This window comes from Anolis carolinensis, unplaced genomic scaffold (genome assembly GCF_035594765.1).
Source record: "Anolis carolinensis isolate JA03-04 unplaced genomic scaffold, rAnoCar3.1.pri scaffold_8, whole genome shotgun sequence".
Lineage (NCBI taxonomy): Eukaryota > Metazoa > Chordata > Lepidosauria > Squamata > Dactyloidae > Anolis > Anolis carolinensis.
This window is the reverse complement of record NW_026943819.1, coordinates 16,439,913-16,457,655: the sequence shown is the minus strand read 5'-3', so window position 1 is coordinate 16,457,655 and position 17,743 is coordinate 16,439,913. Positions and strand designations below refer to the sequence as shown.

The following is a 17,743-nucleotide window of genomic DNA, read 5'->3' as shown; positions in this document are numbered from 1 at the left end:
CTATGTGTGGAGCTGCCTTGAGTCCCCTTCGGGGGTTGAGAAAGGCAGGGTAGACATTTCGTAAATTAATAAATACTTGTCTATTTTTTAATTGTACCTTTTCCCCACTTATCCATCTCTCTATCTATCTATTAATAATTACACAGTGTACTTATGACTGGCAGATGCTAGATGGAATAAGAATATTGGAATGTCTATTCCATTTTCAGGCTAGGGAAGGGTGATATTGTGTCCTGTTTCGGGGGCCAGTCCAGGTCGGTGTCTCTTTAAGCGGGAGGGAGGGAGGGGAGAAGGGAGGGGAGGGCTGCGCGCCTGACAATGGGCCGCTGAGTTGGAGCAAGTTCCGCGGCGGGAGAGCAGCAGCAGCAGCAGCTTCTCCAGGCTCTTGTCTGGCGAACTGGTCCCATCCCTGCAAGAAGCAGCAGCAGCAGAAGCAACAGCAAAAGGGATCCTAGGGACTTTCCCCCCAATTGCCGGGGCTTCGCGGAACTAGGATCGCAACCTCTCTGTCTTTTTGCATGCCGTTCCTTTCTTGAACCCGCTCCCAACTGGGAAGGAGCCCGCTTCCCCCTTGTTTGGACTGTTGGATGAATCCCCGGAGGAGCTGAGCCAGCCATGCGGCGGCGGAGGCTCCCGCTTTGGCTCCGGAGCTTGCTCTCCTTCTTGCTGGGATTGGCGGCAGGTAAGCGGCGCTTCCTCTTCTTCCTCCTCTTCCTCCTCTTCTTCCTCTTCCTCCTCTTTCCTAGGGGTCTTTGTCCTCCTCTCTCTTCCTCTCTGGGTGCCTCCGACGATTGAGGAGAGTTTGGGGAATTTCATTGGAGCTCAGACCCGAGTCTGTTGCTTCGGCTGCTTCGGGAAGCCGCCTCTGCGGGAGGGAAATGTGTCTCTGTCTTGGAGCCCTTTCCAACTTTCCAACCCATGATTATGCCCAAAATCTGGAGTATTTCTACACGGATCGGTGTCGAAATGGGACTGAACCCGTTGAACCACCTTAATTAAGACAAAATGCCTCCTTGGTCCGTGGAGAAGGGCTCTTGGTCAGAGGAGTTTGGGTCCACCAAACCCTTCAGCACTCCACCAAATCTTTCAGCACCCCCCCAAACTCCACCAAACCCTTCAGCGTGCTCCACCAAACCCTTCAGCGCTCCACCAAACCCTTCAGCGCTCCACCAAACACTTCAGCGCTTCACCAACCCCTTCAGCGCTTCACCAAAACCCATCAGCGCTCCACCAATCCCTTCAGTGCTCCACCAAACTCTCAGCGTTCCACCAAAACCCTTCAGTTCTTCACCAAACCCTTCAGCGCTCCACCAAACCCTTCAGGGCTCCACCAAACCCCTCAGCGCTCCACCAAACCCTTCAGCGCTCCACCAAACCCATCAGTTCTCCACCAAACCCCTCAGCGCTCCACCAAACCCTTCAGGGCTCCACCAAACCCTTCAGCGCTCCACCAAACCCATCAGTGCTCCACCAAACCCCTCAGCGCTCCACCAAACCCCTCAGCGCTCCACCAAACCCCTCAGCGCTCCACCAAACCCTTCAGCGCTCCACCAAACCCATCAGTTCTCCACCAAACCCCTCAGCGCTCCACCAAACCCTTCAGGGCTCCACCAAACCCTTCAGCGCTCCACCAAACCCATCAGTGCTCCACCAAACCCTTCAGCGTGCCCCAAACCCTTCAGCGCTCCACCAAACCCTTCAGCGCTCCACCAAACACTTCAGCGCTTCACCAACCCCTTCAGCGCTTCACCAAACCCCATCAGCGCTCCACCAATCCCTTCAGTGCTCCACCAAACTCTCAGCGTTCCACCAAAACCCTTCAGTTCTCCACCAAACCCTTCAGCGCTCCACCAAACCCTTCAGGGCTCCACCAAACCCCTCAGCGCTCCACCAAACCCTTCAGCGCTCCACCAAACCCATCAGTTCTCCACCAAACCCCTCAGCGCTCCACCAAACCCTTCAGGGCTCCACCAAACCCTTCAGCGCTCCACCAAACCCATCAGTTCTCCACCAAACCCCTCAGCGCTCCACCAAACCCCTCAGCGCTCCACCAAACCCTTCAGCGCTCCACCAAACCCATCAGTTCTCCACCAAACCCCTCAGCGCTCCACCAAACCCCTCAGCGCTCCACCAAACCCTTCAGCGCTCCACCAAACCCATCAGTTCTCCACCAAACCCCTCAGCGCTCCACCAAACCCTTCAGGGCTCCACCAAACCCTTCAGCGCTCCACCAAACCCATCAGTGCTCCACCAAACCCTTCAGCGTGCCCCAAACCCTTCAGCGCTCCACCAAACCCTTCAGCGCTCCACCAAACCCTTCCAGTATTTTCTGTTGATCATTGGAGTCTTGTCAAGTTTGGTTCAATCCCATCGTTGGTGGAGTTCAGAATGCTTTTTGATTGTAGGTGAACTATAAATCCCAGCAACTACAACTCCCAAATGTCAAGGTCTATCTTCCCCAAACTCCACCATTGTTCACATTTGGACATATTGAGTATACGTGACAAGTTTGGTCCAGATCCATCATTGTTTTGAGTCCACGGTGCTCTCTAGATGTAGGTGAACTACAACTCCAAAACTCAAGGTCAATGCCCACCAAACCCTTCCAGTCTTTTCTGTTGGTCATGGGTGTTCTGTGTCCCAAGTTTGGTTCAATTCCATCATTGGTGGAGTTCAGAATGCTCTTTGATTCTTGGTGAACTATAAATCCCAGCAACTACAACTACCAAACGACAAAATCACCCCCCCCCCCCCAAACCTAACTAGTATTCAAATTTGGGCACATCAGGTATTTGTGTCAAATTTGGTCCAATGAATGAAAATGCATCCTGCATATCGGATATTTACATTACGATTCATAACAGTAACAAAATTACAGTCATGAAGTAGCAATAAAAATAATTTTATGGTTGGGGGTCACCACAACATAAGGAACTGTATTAAGGGGTCGCGGCATTAGGAAGGTTGAGAACCACTGTGCTGGGGTCTTCTTCCTTTGAGACCAGATTCATCTGCAACTGCATATAAATGCACTGAGGATTCTATGGCAATGTAGAGTCGTATCATCAACTTGAGCCCCAGTGGGTTTCTGGACCCAAATGGGGACTGGAACTCTTCTGGTACAATGCTTTAACCACTGCTTTTTCCTCCTGCACCTTTTCCCCTGTGTTGTTTTTTCCCCTCCAATCTGTGTTGTTCTTTGTCAAAGAAGGGCTGTGAATGCCGGAGAGAAGAAAGGCCACTGAGAGATGGAGCTGATCAAAATCAGCCTCTCTGGGCCAGCTCTCTTCTCCAGTTTCTCCCAGCAGAGCCTAGCCCTGAGGCATCCAAGGCTCCATGACACTTTGCCCATTGCTTCTGCAGAGAGAGAGGGAGAGAGATGGTGTGGAGCATGCCATGCCTTCCTCTGTCGCTTGCCTGCCTGCTTGCCTGCCACGTGGGTGCGCTTCCCCCTAAGGATGTGCATGGACACTCAATAGGGAGGAGGTTACTGACTCTCTGCTTCCTCATGCTGCATCCACGTTGCATAGCTAGCACACTTTGGCTCAGCTTGCGTAGTGAATTTTTTAAGTACAGTGCTGCTTCAGTGACAGATCCAGGGCTCCATAATATGTAGCTACGACAGCTCAAGTGGCGCCAGGCTGTGTTAATGGTGCAGTATCAACAGTGGGTTGCTGTGAGTTTTCCGGGCTGTATGGCCATGCTCCAGAAGCATTCTTTCCTGATGTTTCACCCACATCTATGGGAGGCATCCTCAGAGGTTGTGAGGACTGTTAGAAGCTACGCCAGTGGGGTTTATATATCTGTGGAATGTCCAGGGTGGGAGACAGAACTCTTGTTCCAGACAGGAAACAATCAGGGCCAGCTAACACCTCCCAACAAAGCATACCCCTCAGCACTAAGCAGCCAGATCTTGAAGCTGGAAGGATATTCAATGCTGATCAAGGTGATCAGTTGCAATATTCACACCTGCCTTAAACAGACAAGAGTTCTTTCCCTCACCCTGGACATTCCACAGATACAGTAGAGTCTCACTTATCCAACACTCGCTTATCCAGCGTTCTGGATTATCCAATGCATTTTTGTAGTCAATGTTTTCAATACATCGTGATATTTTGGTGCTAAATTTGTAAATAGAGTAATTACTACTTAGCATTACTGCCTATTGAACTACTTTTTCTGCCAAATTTGTTGTATAACATGATGTTTTGTAAAATCATAACCTAATTTGATGTTTAATAGGCTTCTCCTTAATGTCTCCTTATTATCCAACATATTTGCTTATCCAACGTTCTGCCTGTCCCTTTATGTTGGATAAGTGGGACTCTACTGTATATAAACTCCACTTGCCTAGTTTCCAACAGACCTCACAACCTCTGAGGATGCCTGCCATAGATGCAGGCAAAACGTCAGGAGAGAATGCTTCTGGGACATGGCTATACAGCCCGGAAAACTCCCAGTGAATCTGGTCATGAAAGCCTTTGACAATACAGTATCAACAGAGCTTGTAAATAGTACCTTTTGGGGACAATGTCTCCCAGGTTCTTCTCCAGTTGGCGCATTGTGGGAATTGTGATCCACAGGACGAACGTCACCCAGCTCCACCTGGTAAAGCACACATGCATAGACAGTGGTCACGTTTTTCAAATCCCAGGCGTGTCCTGAGGAGTCCTGATTCTGTCCCAAAAGGCAGCTGTCAAACAAGATCCCAGTTCCTTCCTGCTTCTGTGGCTCTCCCCCCTTGCAGTTTTGGGGTGGGGGCTGTGTCAGGGACACTTTCCGCTTCAACCCAGAGGCTCTTCTGTTTTGCAGTTTTCATTGATGGGAACAGATGGGCCCAAGTGTGATAAAAGAGGAGCTCACAAGGGGATGCAGTGCAGGGAGAGGCAGGGGAGACTGTCAGCTGGAGGGTGACTGACCTTTTCCAATACTTGACAACTGAAGACTCCGGGCCCAGGGCCTTCCTGAGTTTGTGTTGGTACACAATTGGATGTAGTAACTTTCCTACAAAACTGTTCCCCCTTTTCTGGACAGAGACAATGCCAGGGATTGTGTGCACATTGCTCATCATTCCCTGCCATTTTCCAGTACTATCTTAAATAACTTTTTGTGAGGATATGTATAAAAAAAAATCTACAGCAGACTTTCTCTATGTCTTGAGATCTGTTCGCTAGAGCACTGCTTTTAAATTGTGGGTCCTGACCACAAATGGGATCCGCTTTGCTCAGTGTTGGGGTTACAAAAAAACTGGGAAAAGTAAAAGGTATCTGAATGTTACCCATTTACAGAAATCTGTTAACAACAATGTGTAAACACAGTGAACTTCAGCTTTAGTCCACCAAAAGGAAAATAATCTTGTTGTTGAAGGCTTTCATGGCCGGGATCACAGGGTTGTTGTATGTCTTTTGGGCTGGAGGAGAAAGGGATAAGAAACAAAACAATTATTATTTTATCATGGCAATTTTTGGTGATATATATGTGTGAGAGAGCCACATGTTCTGTCAGGGTAGTATATTTTAAATCTTGGTGCTATGCACACTTTGAATGGCAGTGTTTTGCACCCAAGCACATATCCAGATGTGCAGTCAACAAGTGCATGCATATATTCACAGGCTTTCATTCCCACAAGCACACCTGCATTAATGTACAAATTTATTGCATGTGAAGCACTTCTGCAATCCAAATACAGATGTACTGCATTAGACAAAAATGTCCAATGACTTTCATAGGGTTCATAAGATACCAGTAGGACTCTGGTGATACTGTTTTTCTAACGTGCACACCAGTCAAAGTGGAGTCGTTTTTTTTTGCATGTAATGCAATGCAATGCAGTGCTGTGCTGTTTATTTATGATTTTAAAATGAAGCCATTTGTCACCAGAATAGGACCTTTATGGTAGTTAACAACCATAGTAAAAGCAATAATCAATAAATCAAGAAAACTATATAAACAAAACAGTAGCAACATCAGTTTGCCATGGCCGACATTAAACTATCAGGCAGTGCCCTGCGGAAGAGGAGGTCAAGACAAATTTGTGTTTTGCTGCTCTAGTCATTGTTGTTATGTGTCTACAAGTCAACACTGATGACTAATGGTGATCGTGCCATGTTTTCTTGGGGGTGAGGGGGCAAAATTTCACCTCGTAGGTGAAAAGGGTTTGAATTGTTCAAGGACAGCAAGTGGGTTTCCATATCTGAGTGGGGATTGAAACCCTGGTCTCCTTGAAGTCACAGCCACATCCACAAACCGGCCCTCAGTAACATATTTAACAGAATACATTGGCAGCTTACTTTGGGTTGGGATCCAGGATAATGATAATAACAGTGATAATGACGATGGAAGGGATAACCTATATTTTTGGTAATGGATTGGCCTCTGACATATATACAGTAGGTCATCTGAAATCACTGGTTTTAAGTTAGTCCTTTCAGTGAAGCTATTGTAAATATGATTATGTCTGGATCCAATATAAATGTTTGGGTCTTTTTTGGGGGGGATTATATTGCCTAAGCCCTCCTCTGATATCTCCGCCCCACCATCACTTGCTTTTGTCATATGCCAAACTCTCTTTAAGATGCCCAGCTTGCCTTAAATGAGCTTTTGGTGTGTGATTTCAACAGGTGGATGCCCATAGAAACCTGAGAGGTAGTTTTCTTTCAGCTCGGATCTTCCTCATGGAAACTTTTGAGGAGAAGACAGATGATTTGGGGTTTGGATCGACTATTCCATAAATTCTTCACTTTTGGTTGTGTGCATGTTTGTATATTTTCTTAGCTGCCAGTCAAAATATCCTGCCCGCAAGAAGGGTCCAGTTGGTTTGGGGTTCAGTGTGGCTGTTAGTTTGCTTGGTTTTTATAGATTGACACAATCAGATGTTGGTGTGCTGTCCTCCAGATTTCCCAAACTGGTCGTCATTGCATTTAGTTTGTTTCCAAGTTATGGCGACCCTAAGGCAACATGTTATGAGGTTTCTCAATGCTCAAATCAAGATATGCTACATCCACAGCATTCCCGTTGTCTACCAAACTTGTAACTATCAACTATGTTGAAGCCCATTTCCTCCAAGCCATGTCGTTCCTTGGTCAAGTAGGCCTGCATCTTTAGGTGCCTGGCTGCAGGAACACATCCAGATGTTGCCTTGTTGACCACCATTTTTCCTTGTTGTGTGAGGCGGTTGTCCCAGCTGCAGATGGTAAATGAGGGATGCTGGTCAGTTACAGCTCGTCCAACTCCATTTAGGAGCTTGGCCCTTATTTTATTAACTTGTTATATATTTATCCTGTTTTGCCTTCTGAGAGTTCAAGGTGGTAGAGGTGGTCCTCCTGACTTTTCTTATCTTCACAGAAACACCATGAAGGGGGGATGTCTTAGTGATTGTGACTCACCAAAGGTCATGCAGCGAGCTGCATGTAAGGATTCGAACCTGGAACACCCAAATTCTACTGCACCCTTCTAACTGCTACCTACTGCCATGAGCAAGTTTGATCTAAGTCAGGATAAAAATGTAGACATCTGTAATTTGCGAACATGTGTTTTTGAGTCATATTGGTGAGGTAGCTTGAACAGGTCTTGTTTCAACATGACATTATTATAGCCTTTGGCTGTCAGAAGACATTTGATTTTTCCATGTTGGTATTTTGGATGCCCTAAAATAGAGCAGCAGAATAACAGATGATGTGAAAAGTTTGTTTTGTTTTGCTAAGTTCTCCAGCCTTCTGTTTTTCTGCATTTATCTGTTTCCTGAATACTGCACTGTTCCTTTTTAGTGAGAGTTTGGAAAAGCTCTATATGTTTTGGTCTTGATTGTGGGTTTCTGGCTGTTGGTGGTCCAACTTTCCTAACTTCTGCTTCTAGTGATGACCTTCTCATGTGCTTTAAAGACCCTCTTCCTTCCTCTGCTATAAAGCTGTCTAGATAATTGGGGCCAGACAGTGCTTGGCTGTGACACTTGCTGAGAGCTTTATCCCCCTTTTTCTTAACATCTCCGCATTTGGCAGAGCCCAGGCTTTTAAATTTCATATGGTGGCAGATGATGCAAGTGGGAGGTGAGGGGGAGGAAGGAGATGGCACCAGTGGATTCCTTGACAGTTGCTGGCTGGTACCATTTGCGTCACCATTGCGAGTTGCTGTGGTCCTTATTGAGGCAGCTTCCAGGTTGGATCCTGCTAAGAAAGAAAACCAATGGGACTGTCTTGGCCTGGGACTTGCTAGTGTAGGTTCCTGGGTGTGTTTCTATGTGACTATATTGGAAGGCAGAAATGGTGAACTGTGCCCAGCCCACCTCGCAAATACACAACAGGGGTCCCATAGTAGCATTTTGAGGCTTGAATAAAGATGTCATCTTGAATCCCACTCCATGAGAGAACCTAGGAAGTTCTGGGCCTTCTAGAAGTTGCTTCTCTTTTTCTTCCTAGAACTGTCAGTCATTGATTATGAAAGCCAGTTGCCAGTTAGTTGCCGGTTCAAATCTGTGAGACGGGGTGAGCTCCTGTCTGTCAGTTCTAGCTTGTGGGGACATGAGAAAACTGTTGGGAATCATCCTGGACTACTCAAGTCTAGATGTAGTCAGATAGATGATAGAGTTAGCATGCCTAGACAGGCTTTACTGTGTTTTCACTCTATCTTGTTTACATCACATCCCTTACTTTGAAGTTAGTAGAAATGTGAATCTCTAGGGACACTAACTCTCATTGGTCAGAATGTTTTATGGCCCGAATAAACTGGACCATGAGGTTGGAACCATTTTGGTTCTCTCTTCTCCCTTTGTTCATCAAGCTAACAAGAAGCATCCTGCCATCTCTCCAGACAAGATGTAACTATTTAGATGTTTGTTATTTTTCCTTTCTTATTTTTCCTTAGAATCCAGTCTAGAATAGACTAGACAGCTCCCAAGCCTTTCTATCTACAATGGAATTCTTTTTACCTGAATAAATACTTTTTGAACTTTTACTGAGACTCTGCACTCCATTGCCATCCTAAGTTGAAAGGCTTCTCTTGCTCGCCCCGTGTAAATAACTGTTGCATTTGAAAGCTTTGCTTTTGCTACTCTGCTGATTTTGGTGGAATCTCCCCCAGAGAGGGTTAAATTGAGTCTAACCGCTCAGAGATTATTACAACAAAAACCCTCCCAGTAAGATGGTAACAGATCTGGGCGTCCCCTGGACAACGTCTCTGTAGACAGCAAATTCTCTCACACCAGAAGCGACTTGCAGGATGTTCTCAACTTGCTTCTGACATGACTAAAAAAAACTATGAGAGCATTAAAAAATGTCTCACTTTGAGAGCCATAGAGTGGGTTGGTTTCAAAGCCCTCTTTGCCTAAGATAGTTCCTACCCATGCTTTCAGTGGAAAACGTGTCATGGGTCATAAAGCATGTCAAGTGTTAAAAGGAGAAAATTGGTTACGTTCCTATGAACAAAGTTTCCAGTCCCTGCTCAGCCAAGCATAAAAGTGTATCCCTGACCTGCTGTCTGTACAGGTTTCCTCTATATTTTTTCAGATCAGTGGCACAAGGATTGTAAAATGTTATAAAAATAGTATTCAGTCAATCAAGCAAATGTCTGAGGAATTATGATTTTAGACTGGGGGAGGCAATCTTTTTGTCTCCTCTGCGGTATTCTGCATTATTTTTCTAAGTCCTGTCCTCCTCTTTTGTTTTGCTCAGAGCAGTGTCCTTAACTGCTCTATTTCAAAAAGGGGTCTTGTGTCTAATGTGCACAGAATGACCAGTTTGCTTTGTTAGGCTTCGGTGGAGAAAACTCAAGTAGAAATGTACAAAGATTGTTGTGGATTTAAGTGTGACGTGGACTGTGAGTTGGATGTTGCTCCAGAAGGACTAAAGATCAGCTTTGGGAGAAAGGATTTTTTTTCCTTTTGAAAAAGGATCAGAACTTAGAAGCTATAAGGGAGATCTGAAACTTTTTTGAGAGGGGTGTTAATCTATAGCTATAATCTATAGTAATTTCCATGTCATTGGTGAATGAATTCACTCTGGGCTTCAAACTGACTACTAAAAGAGTTATCCAAAATGCCTTAAAAGAGGTTTGGTTCAGTGCCGTGAATCAGTGTTTTGAAGTTCAGACTAAAACCCAGACTCTATTTATAGCCCTGCTGAGACAAAATCCATCAGCTTCTGTTAGTTGTGAGGGCATGACAAAACCATATATCAAAATTAATTCAACAAGTGGGAAGGAAGTTTTTGTATTGAGTAACACTCTCCACTTTTAGCAATTACTTATTATTATTTATTATTTACAGCATTTATATTCCGCCCTTCTCACCCCGAAGGGGACTCAGGGCGGATCACATTACACATATAGGCAAACATTCAATGCCTTTTAACATAGAACAAAGACAAACAAACATAGGCTCCGAGCGGCTTCGAACTCAAGACCTCCTGGCCAGAGTGATTCATTACCGTTAATTGCAGCTGGCTTGCTCTCCCGCCTGCGCCACAGCCCGGGCTGTGGCACTACCCGGGCTGTGTTAATTGTTAATTGTTTGCTTTCCACCTTTTCAAACATCGTTGCCTTTTCTTGTGAGTCTTGCATTCTCGTGATGTGTTTCAGTTTAGTCACCTTGGCTTTTAGGGAAAGTTAGGACTGTTAGGAATTGTGGGAGTTGGAGTCCAAAACTCCTGGAGGGCTGAAGTTTGCCCATGCCTGGTCTACAGCATCTGTATTCATTGCCTTTCCCCATCCAAGTATTAACCAGGGCTGACCCTGTTTTCCCCCAAAATAATACAGAATCTGCTGCATATAGAATTATGATATGGTATGATATGTGTGATGCTTTCCCATTAAGCCGCAGTGAATTTTATTTTGTTTTGTTCTGAAGTGGGTATCATGAGTAACAAATGGATATCAATGAGTTGGGGTAGTTGGGTAGATGGTTTCATTTCCAGCAGCCATTCCATTGAGAATATTCCCAGAATGGTCTGAAATGATGCAATTTCTAGGATAATATAGAAAAAAATAAATGATGGCTTCCAGAAGACAAGTACCAAAATCATAAGGAAGAAATAAATGTGAACACGGAAATAGATGAGATTTTTGCAAATGAATAATGCAGTGAATGATGCCTCCAGTAACAATGATGGATGGAGCAATGAATCATTTTTGTTTCTTCTTCTTTCTTTTCCTCGATTCTATTTCTGTCTTGTCATCTGTTTCTAAAACTCTCAGGAGCCAGAAGCTGTAGGATTTGAGAATCGAGAGAAATAATATACATAATAAGGACCGAGAGCTACCTTTGGATGAAAATAGGGGTGGATACTATACCTCCTTGCAATTAGAGGGCAGTGATAAAGTGTTTGTCTTGGCTCACATGAATAGGAGCCAAGCCAAATAAAGGAGCGTGGTGGCACTGCTAAGTTGCAGAACTTGCTAACTGATAGATTGGCAGTTCAAATCCGTGGGATGGGGTGAGCTCCTGTTGTTAGCCCCAGCTTAGCAGTTTGAAAACATGCAAATGTGAGTAGATCAATAGGTACAGCTTCAGTGGGAAGGTAATGGTGCTCCATGCAGTCATGTTGGCTACATGACCTAGCACGTTTCTACCAACAACACCGGCTCTTCGGCTTAGAAATGGAGATAAGCACACACCCCAGAGTTGGACTCGACTAGGCGTAATGTCAAGAGAAAACCTTTACCTTTACTGCGTATGAATGCAAGGAGGAAACATTTTGTCTGACCAAAGCCACAATAGCTTTCAGCTTGATGCATTTCTGGTTCAAGCTCAAACCACAGCTGCAACTGACCAAACAAACCAGAGAGGTCTAGTAATGGTTGCTGGTTGTGAATGCTATATAGAAACAGTGTGTGAAAATTATATATAAACTCATACATTCATCCACGCACACATACATATACATTCCAATTTCCAAGAAATGTATTTCTTATTGCTGTAACCACCAGACCATTGCATTACTTTACCATGCAAGCAAATACATTTGTCATATATGAAGCAAGAAATGCTAGATGTCCAAACTGGATTCGGAAGAGGAAAAGGCATGAAATAAACATTGGATAGTGGAGTTCATCATTTCAGAAGGAAATCACCTTTATAGCAGAATCTTTGATTATGTTGATCGTACTCAAGATTGTGAAACTGTTGCATGGTACTGAGCTATACTTGCAAGTTCATATTTACAGAACCGAGAAAACGTAGAACATTTTGTTGAGAATTGAAGAGCCGTTAAGCTCTAATCACCCTCTTTATGAGGTAAATTCCCATTAAAATAGCAGAGAAGAATGCAGCGGTGTGGTGTGAGTTTTGGAAGGCCTCTGTGTCTTCAGGAAGGCAAAGGAATGCAAAGTTAGCTTTAAAGCTTAAAAGCATTTATTGAGGTAAAAAGAAATCCATTGGTGGATAGAAAAGGTTTGGAGCTAACTAGCTAATCTATCCTGTTCTAATACACATAGACGGATTAAAGTAACAAAGCTCTAGATAGCTACATCTTGACTATAGGAGCAGAACAAAGCAGGAAGCTGGAATAGAATGGCGACCAACCTCGTGGATCACTTCTTCTCTAGGGCCATATACATTCCAAAGGCCAAATTGGGAAGTTACATCAACCCTAGGAGAGATCACATTTCTAAAGCAGCAAAGGGGTGGGTTGACCTAAACAGGACATGAGGGAGGAAACAAGAGTGAAGCCTAATCAAAGCATACATGGAACTGGGGAAGGTGTCCCTAACTCTTTTTCTAGGCTTCCTATCTAACCATGGAGACTTAAGCAGTACAGGATGACATTTTTCCAACACATATTAGGTTGCTGTGAGTTTTCCGGGCTGTATGGCCATGTTCCAGAAGCATTCTCTCTTGATGTTTCTCCCACATCTATAGCAGCCATCCTCAGAGGTTGTGAAGTCTGTTGGAAACTAGGCAGGTAGGATTTATATATCTGTGGAATAATGTCCAAGTTGGGAGAAAGAACTCTTTCTTTGTTGGAGAACAATGTAAATAATTAAATGAATGGCAAAACAGAATATGGTAAATATAGAAACCACAACTGATACATCAAACAAAGAAAAATGTGAAGACACAAAGGTGCCTATCAGGTCCCTACTACACTTCACTACTTTCAAAGCTATGGAGATGTGTTGGAGGAGAAAAAAGATTGCATGGATAATCCTCTCAAAAGAAAAAGCAACAAACAAACTCAAGTGTAGGATGTGTTTTTATGTTGTTTTCCTTTGGTGAGCTATGGGTGGGTGGGGACAGGATGCACAGGCTGCTAGCTAAGAGAGTGTCTTAACAGTGCAATAGGAAGCTTTAGTCACCTCCCTGACCTGTTTGGTGGCTGATAGAGAAAGGGAGTTTCAGCCATAAGATGCCAGAGATTGAAGTATACTGAATTTTGTCCCATTTTCCTTGTTCTGCAATGGGAAAGTGGCTGCATTTGTGAATCTTTTCTTCCAGCTGCTGCGAGAATCTCCGGGAGGGCAAATTTGCAACTGAATTCCAAGGCTGTATTAGCGGACACTAAAAGAGAAAGAAAGAGGGGAATTACAAAGCAAAGCAAAAACAGAGAGAGGAGAGAGAAAGAATGAAACAAAGAAACAACTAAACATTTTTCTGTTCTTTAAAGAGTGGAAATGCTTCAATCCTATTCATTTTTTGCCATGTTAGGATCCCAACAAATTAATTGTTGTGTTGTCAAAAGTTTTCATCCTAACAAAGGATCTCCACAGGCAGGAAGCAGCCAGGCTTTGAAGCTGTAATGGTATGAAATGCTAATCAATTTTGCCAATGGCAACATTCACACTTGCCTCAATCAGACAAGAGTTCGTTCTTATATATTCCACAGATATATAAACTTTACTTGCCTAATTTCCAACAGACCTCACAACCTCTAAAGATGCCTGCTATAGATGTGGGCAAAATGTCAGAAGAGAATACTTCTGGAACATGGCCATACAACTTGGAAAACTCACAGCAACCCAAATTAACTGTTTTTAAGGTGTTCTTTTCAGCCTGATGTTAGTATAGTAGCAACAATCAGAGACTGGATCAAAATGTGAAATTGCTGGGGGATCCTGAATATTGAAGTCCCAAACAAATTGAAATTTACATGGGGTGGGATAGTGCAGGTTGAAACTGAGTGACTATGTACTTACTTTATTATAGAATGAGATGGTGAAATTCTATGTCCAACAATGCCTACAAGACACTGTAAATGCAAGTTGTAGGTGTCTTTACTAGTGGCCACCCTTCCCTGATGACATGATATATTTGCACTTTTAGCACTTTGGCCTAGATTCTTTGAACCCAAGCCATGATTTTAACTCTTTATCTTGTATGTGGTTTTTTATGACTTCCTTTTATTGTCTGATTGATTGGTTTTATTGTTTTGTTTTTATATTGTTCTGTTCGGGCTTGGCCCCATGTAAGCCGCCCCGAGTCCCTTCGGGGAGATGGGGCGGGGTATAAGAATAACATTATTATTATATTATTATTATTTACCAGAGCTCAGCTCATTTTCTTTTTAAGCAAGTGGCAGGCAGTGTCCAACTTTCTGTCTCGGGGACCAAATGGTCTACCAGAAATGGAACCAAACACAATTCTGAAGTGACCAAACACCCACTTCTGTTTTTGGAAGAAGAAAAAAACTTTTATTAGATCTAGGAAAGAGGAAGCAGCGTTGTCAGGTGAGACACTAACCGCCTTTTGGGGAACCAGAAAGTGTCACTATTGAAGTCTTGGAGAGCCACAAAGAGAAGTCTAGGGAGCCACGTTGTGGCCCCAGGACAGCGCTTTCCCCGGTTTTAAGTCCTTATGCATTGTATTTCTGGCTAGATCAGCAGTCAAGTCAATTTGCAGTAAGACTGAGCAAAAATTTGGGAATATGTTGCATAATTGTCTGATTGGATAAACCACAGCAAATGAGAAAAAATAAGTATAAAACCTAGCAGTCCACTTTATAGAGTAAACAACTTAGCAATGACCCCAACAGTTTAATTTTAAGATCCTTCTGACCTGCAGGCTGCCATAGTTTTCATTGAGAATCCCCTCTCCCAATATTTTGGCTAAAGCCATCAGTTGGCTGTTCATGGGTTAACATTCCAGAGCCCCTCTGGTTCGTTTTTATAAACATCTGCTAAAAGGAGAAGATTTGGATTTCCCCATTCACGGGGGATTTGCACGCCCTTGATTCAAGGGCTCCCGATGGGGTTTATTTCATTCCAGGATTAATAAACATGGAGTAACTGACTGCTGGACAGACTGGGTTACTTTGCTATCAGTGCTAGTTGAGATTTGGGAACTGTGAGCATTTTTTCTTAGTTTTCTTTTTAAACTGAACCCATTTTCATTCCTGGAGAAGAGAGAAGTGATAGTAGCAGAATTATTCCCTCTTGCCAACAGCCTCCTGGAGAGATGATGAAGAACGGAATTGAAGTTCTTTGAAATATGGTGGGATAATAAGGGAGGAAGGGAGAGGGGGAACTCATTTCACCAGGTCATAACGTCTCTGGTCTGGATCTATCTGTTAGCCAAAGTGCTGTAACTTCTGCACAGAGAGCAGGGGAATGATATATCACAGCCAGTCCTCCCATGACACTAGCCATTGCCAATTGCCCGATAACCTTGGTCAACACTGTAGGATTCATAGGCAGAGTGCTTTTCATAATTCTTGTGGAATTTGCAGCTCTCATTAGGCATGTTTTCTAAGGCTAAAGATTTCACTTAGAAGCAGACTTTAGATACAACCTGAGAACCTAAAAAGGGATTCTGTCACTTTCTGTGCTTATGTTGAAAATTTCATACATTGTTTTTCTTTTCTGTGTTGAAAAACTGCAAGTCACCTCTGGCGTGAGAGAATTGGCCATCTGCAAGGACGTTGCCCAGGGGATGCCCGGATGTTTTGATTTTTTTACCTTCCTTGTGGGAAGCTTCTCTCATGTTCCCGCATAGGGAGCCAGAGCTGATAGAGAGAATTTATTCATGCTCTCCCCAGATTTGAACTGGCAACCTTCAGGTCAGCAACCCAACCTTCAAGTCAGTAGTCCTGTTGGCACAAGAGTTTAACCTATTGCGCCCTTGGGAGCTTCTCATACATTGATGACCATCAAAGCGGCTTGAGAAGATACTGCAAGTTGCTTCTGGTGTGAGAGAATTGGCTGTCTACGGAGACATTGCCCAGGGGATGCCCAGATGTGGTACTGGGAGGCTTCTCTCATGTCCCCACAAGCTAGAGCTGACAGATGGAAGCTCACGCCATCTCACGGATTCGAACCAGCAACCTTCAGGTCAGCAACCCACAAGGGTTTAACCCATTGCACCGCTGTAACTCCTAACCAGCATGCATATTTATTCCAGGATGCAATAAAGAGCAAATAATAAAAGAAAGCATCTTTCTTTTCCAGGACTGTTTGCTAAAAATATGATTTACTGCTGGAGTAAGAAAATGCTTAGCCTTCCCCAAGGCCACATGGAGTCCTGTAGGAAATTTGGAGACCTGTCTACACCTCACCTGCTACTCACATTGGCAATTTGTTTTAATAAAAATGTACTCCCTGTGGTCATAGAAAACAATTTTGTCATAATTTTACACCTTCTCTTGGCTATTTTAAGCCCAACCAGAAAGTAAAACAGAAGTTGGCTTCTCAATTGCTTCTTGGTTGAAGAACGTTCTCTTCTATACCTAAGATGCCCAAGGGGAGGAAGAGCTATGACAAAATTTCTCCCACAATGACTTTTAGCTTGTACAGAGATGAGCTTTGAAGATGTTCATTTTTTTTAAGTTCCAGGTAGGGTTGCAAGGATGCTGCTGTATCTTGGTATGAAGGTAGAGGGATATAGCAGAACATGCCTACCTATGTCAATGGGATTTACTCCCAGGTAAAAAGGGCTTGATGCTGACTTTCCATAGAACTGTTGTTTCAGTGCCTGGCACTGGATCTTTTTTTTACTTCCTCCCCATGATTAGTCTGAGCAGAATAAATTATGCAAAATGTGCAAATGAGTTTAATTTCCATAATGTATACATGTCCTAGACAATGAGGGTCCAAGAAGTTTTGGCGCCTGAGGCAGAAAATCAAAAGGCTGGCCCCCACTCGTAAGAACATAAATAATATATTGACATAAAGGTTGTCACTTGATGGATCAATTAATTGACCGAGATAGCTTTAATTCATTTATTTGCATTTCTGCATGCATGAAATAGTTTTTAAACAGTTCTGATCCCAATATTCTGTTTGCAGTCAGCTGTTCACATTCTCTGGGTTAGGGACAAAGGACCATCTTGAAAGTGAAAAAATAAAGAAAATTTTCCAACCTGAAAGAACACCTCTCTTGGAATTTCTAGAGCATTTAGGACAACTCTGTGGTCAACCTCTGCTGGAAGTTGAATATGGAATTGCTTTGGAAGATGTAGAGCAGTGGTTCTCAACCTATGAGTCCCCAGATGTGTTGGCCTTCAACTCCCAGAAATCCTTACTGGCTGGGATTTCTGGGAGTTGTAGGCCAAAATACTTGGAGACCCACAGGTTGAGAACCACTGATCTAGAGATTCTTAGATAGGTGTTCTCTGTAGAAATATTTAGATCCTCCAGCATGACGGGAGGAAGTTGTCCATAGAGTCATACTGGAAGACCTAGAGATTCTTAGAGAGAATATTTTAAAACAAAACTAAACAATCAAATCTGCAAATGTCTCTCTCCTTGCTCTTGCAGAATGGCAGGCCCTTCTCCAGTTGCAGGATTAGAATTCTTCCTCCCATTTAGTTCCTTCTTATTCTTT

General features: G+C 43.8%; 1 protein-coding gene across 3 annotated transcripts in view; it reads left to right on the top strand.

The window, feature by feature from the left end:
• The window catches only part of robo3 (roundabout guidance receptor 3), a 232,753-nt gene that overhangs the window by 87,555 nt on the left and 127,455 nt on the right, over positions 1-17,743 (top strand). Inside the window, exon 1 of one of the 3 annotated variants that reach the window (XM_008119088.3) lies at positions 329-682. The exons of the other annotated variants lie outside the window; for them this stretch is intronic. Within the exon in view, the coding sequence (XP_008117295.1) occupies positions 616-682 (67 nt within the window). The 5' untranslated portion in view covers positions 329-615. Of the gene's footprint in view, positions 1-328; positions 683-17,743 lie in introns of those variants that run through there. 3 annotated transcript variants of the gene reach the window in all.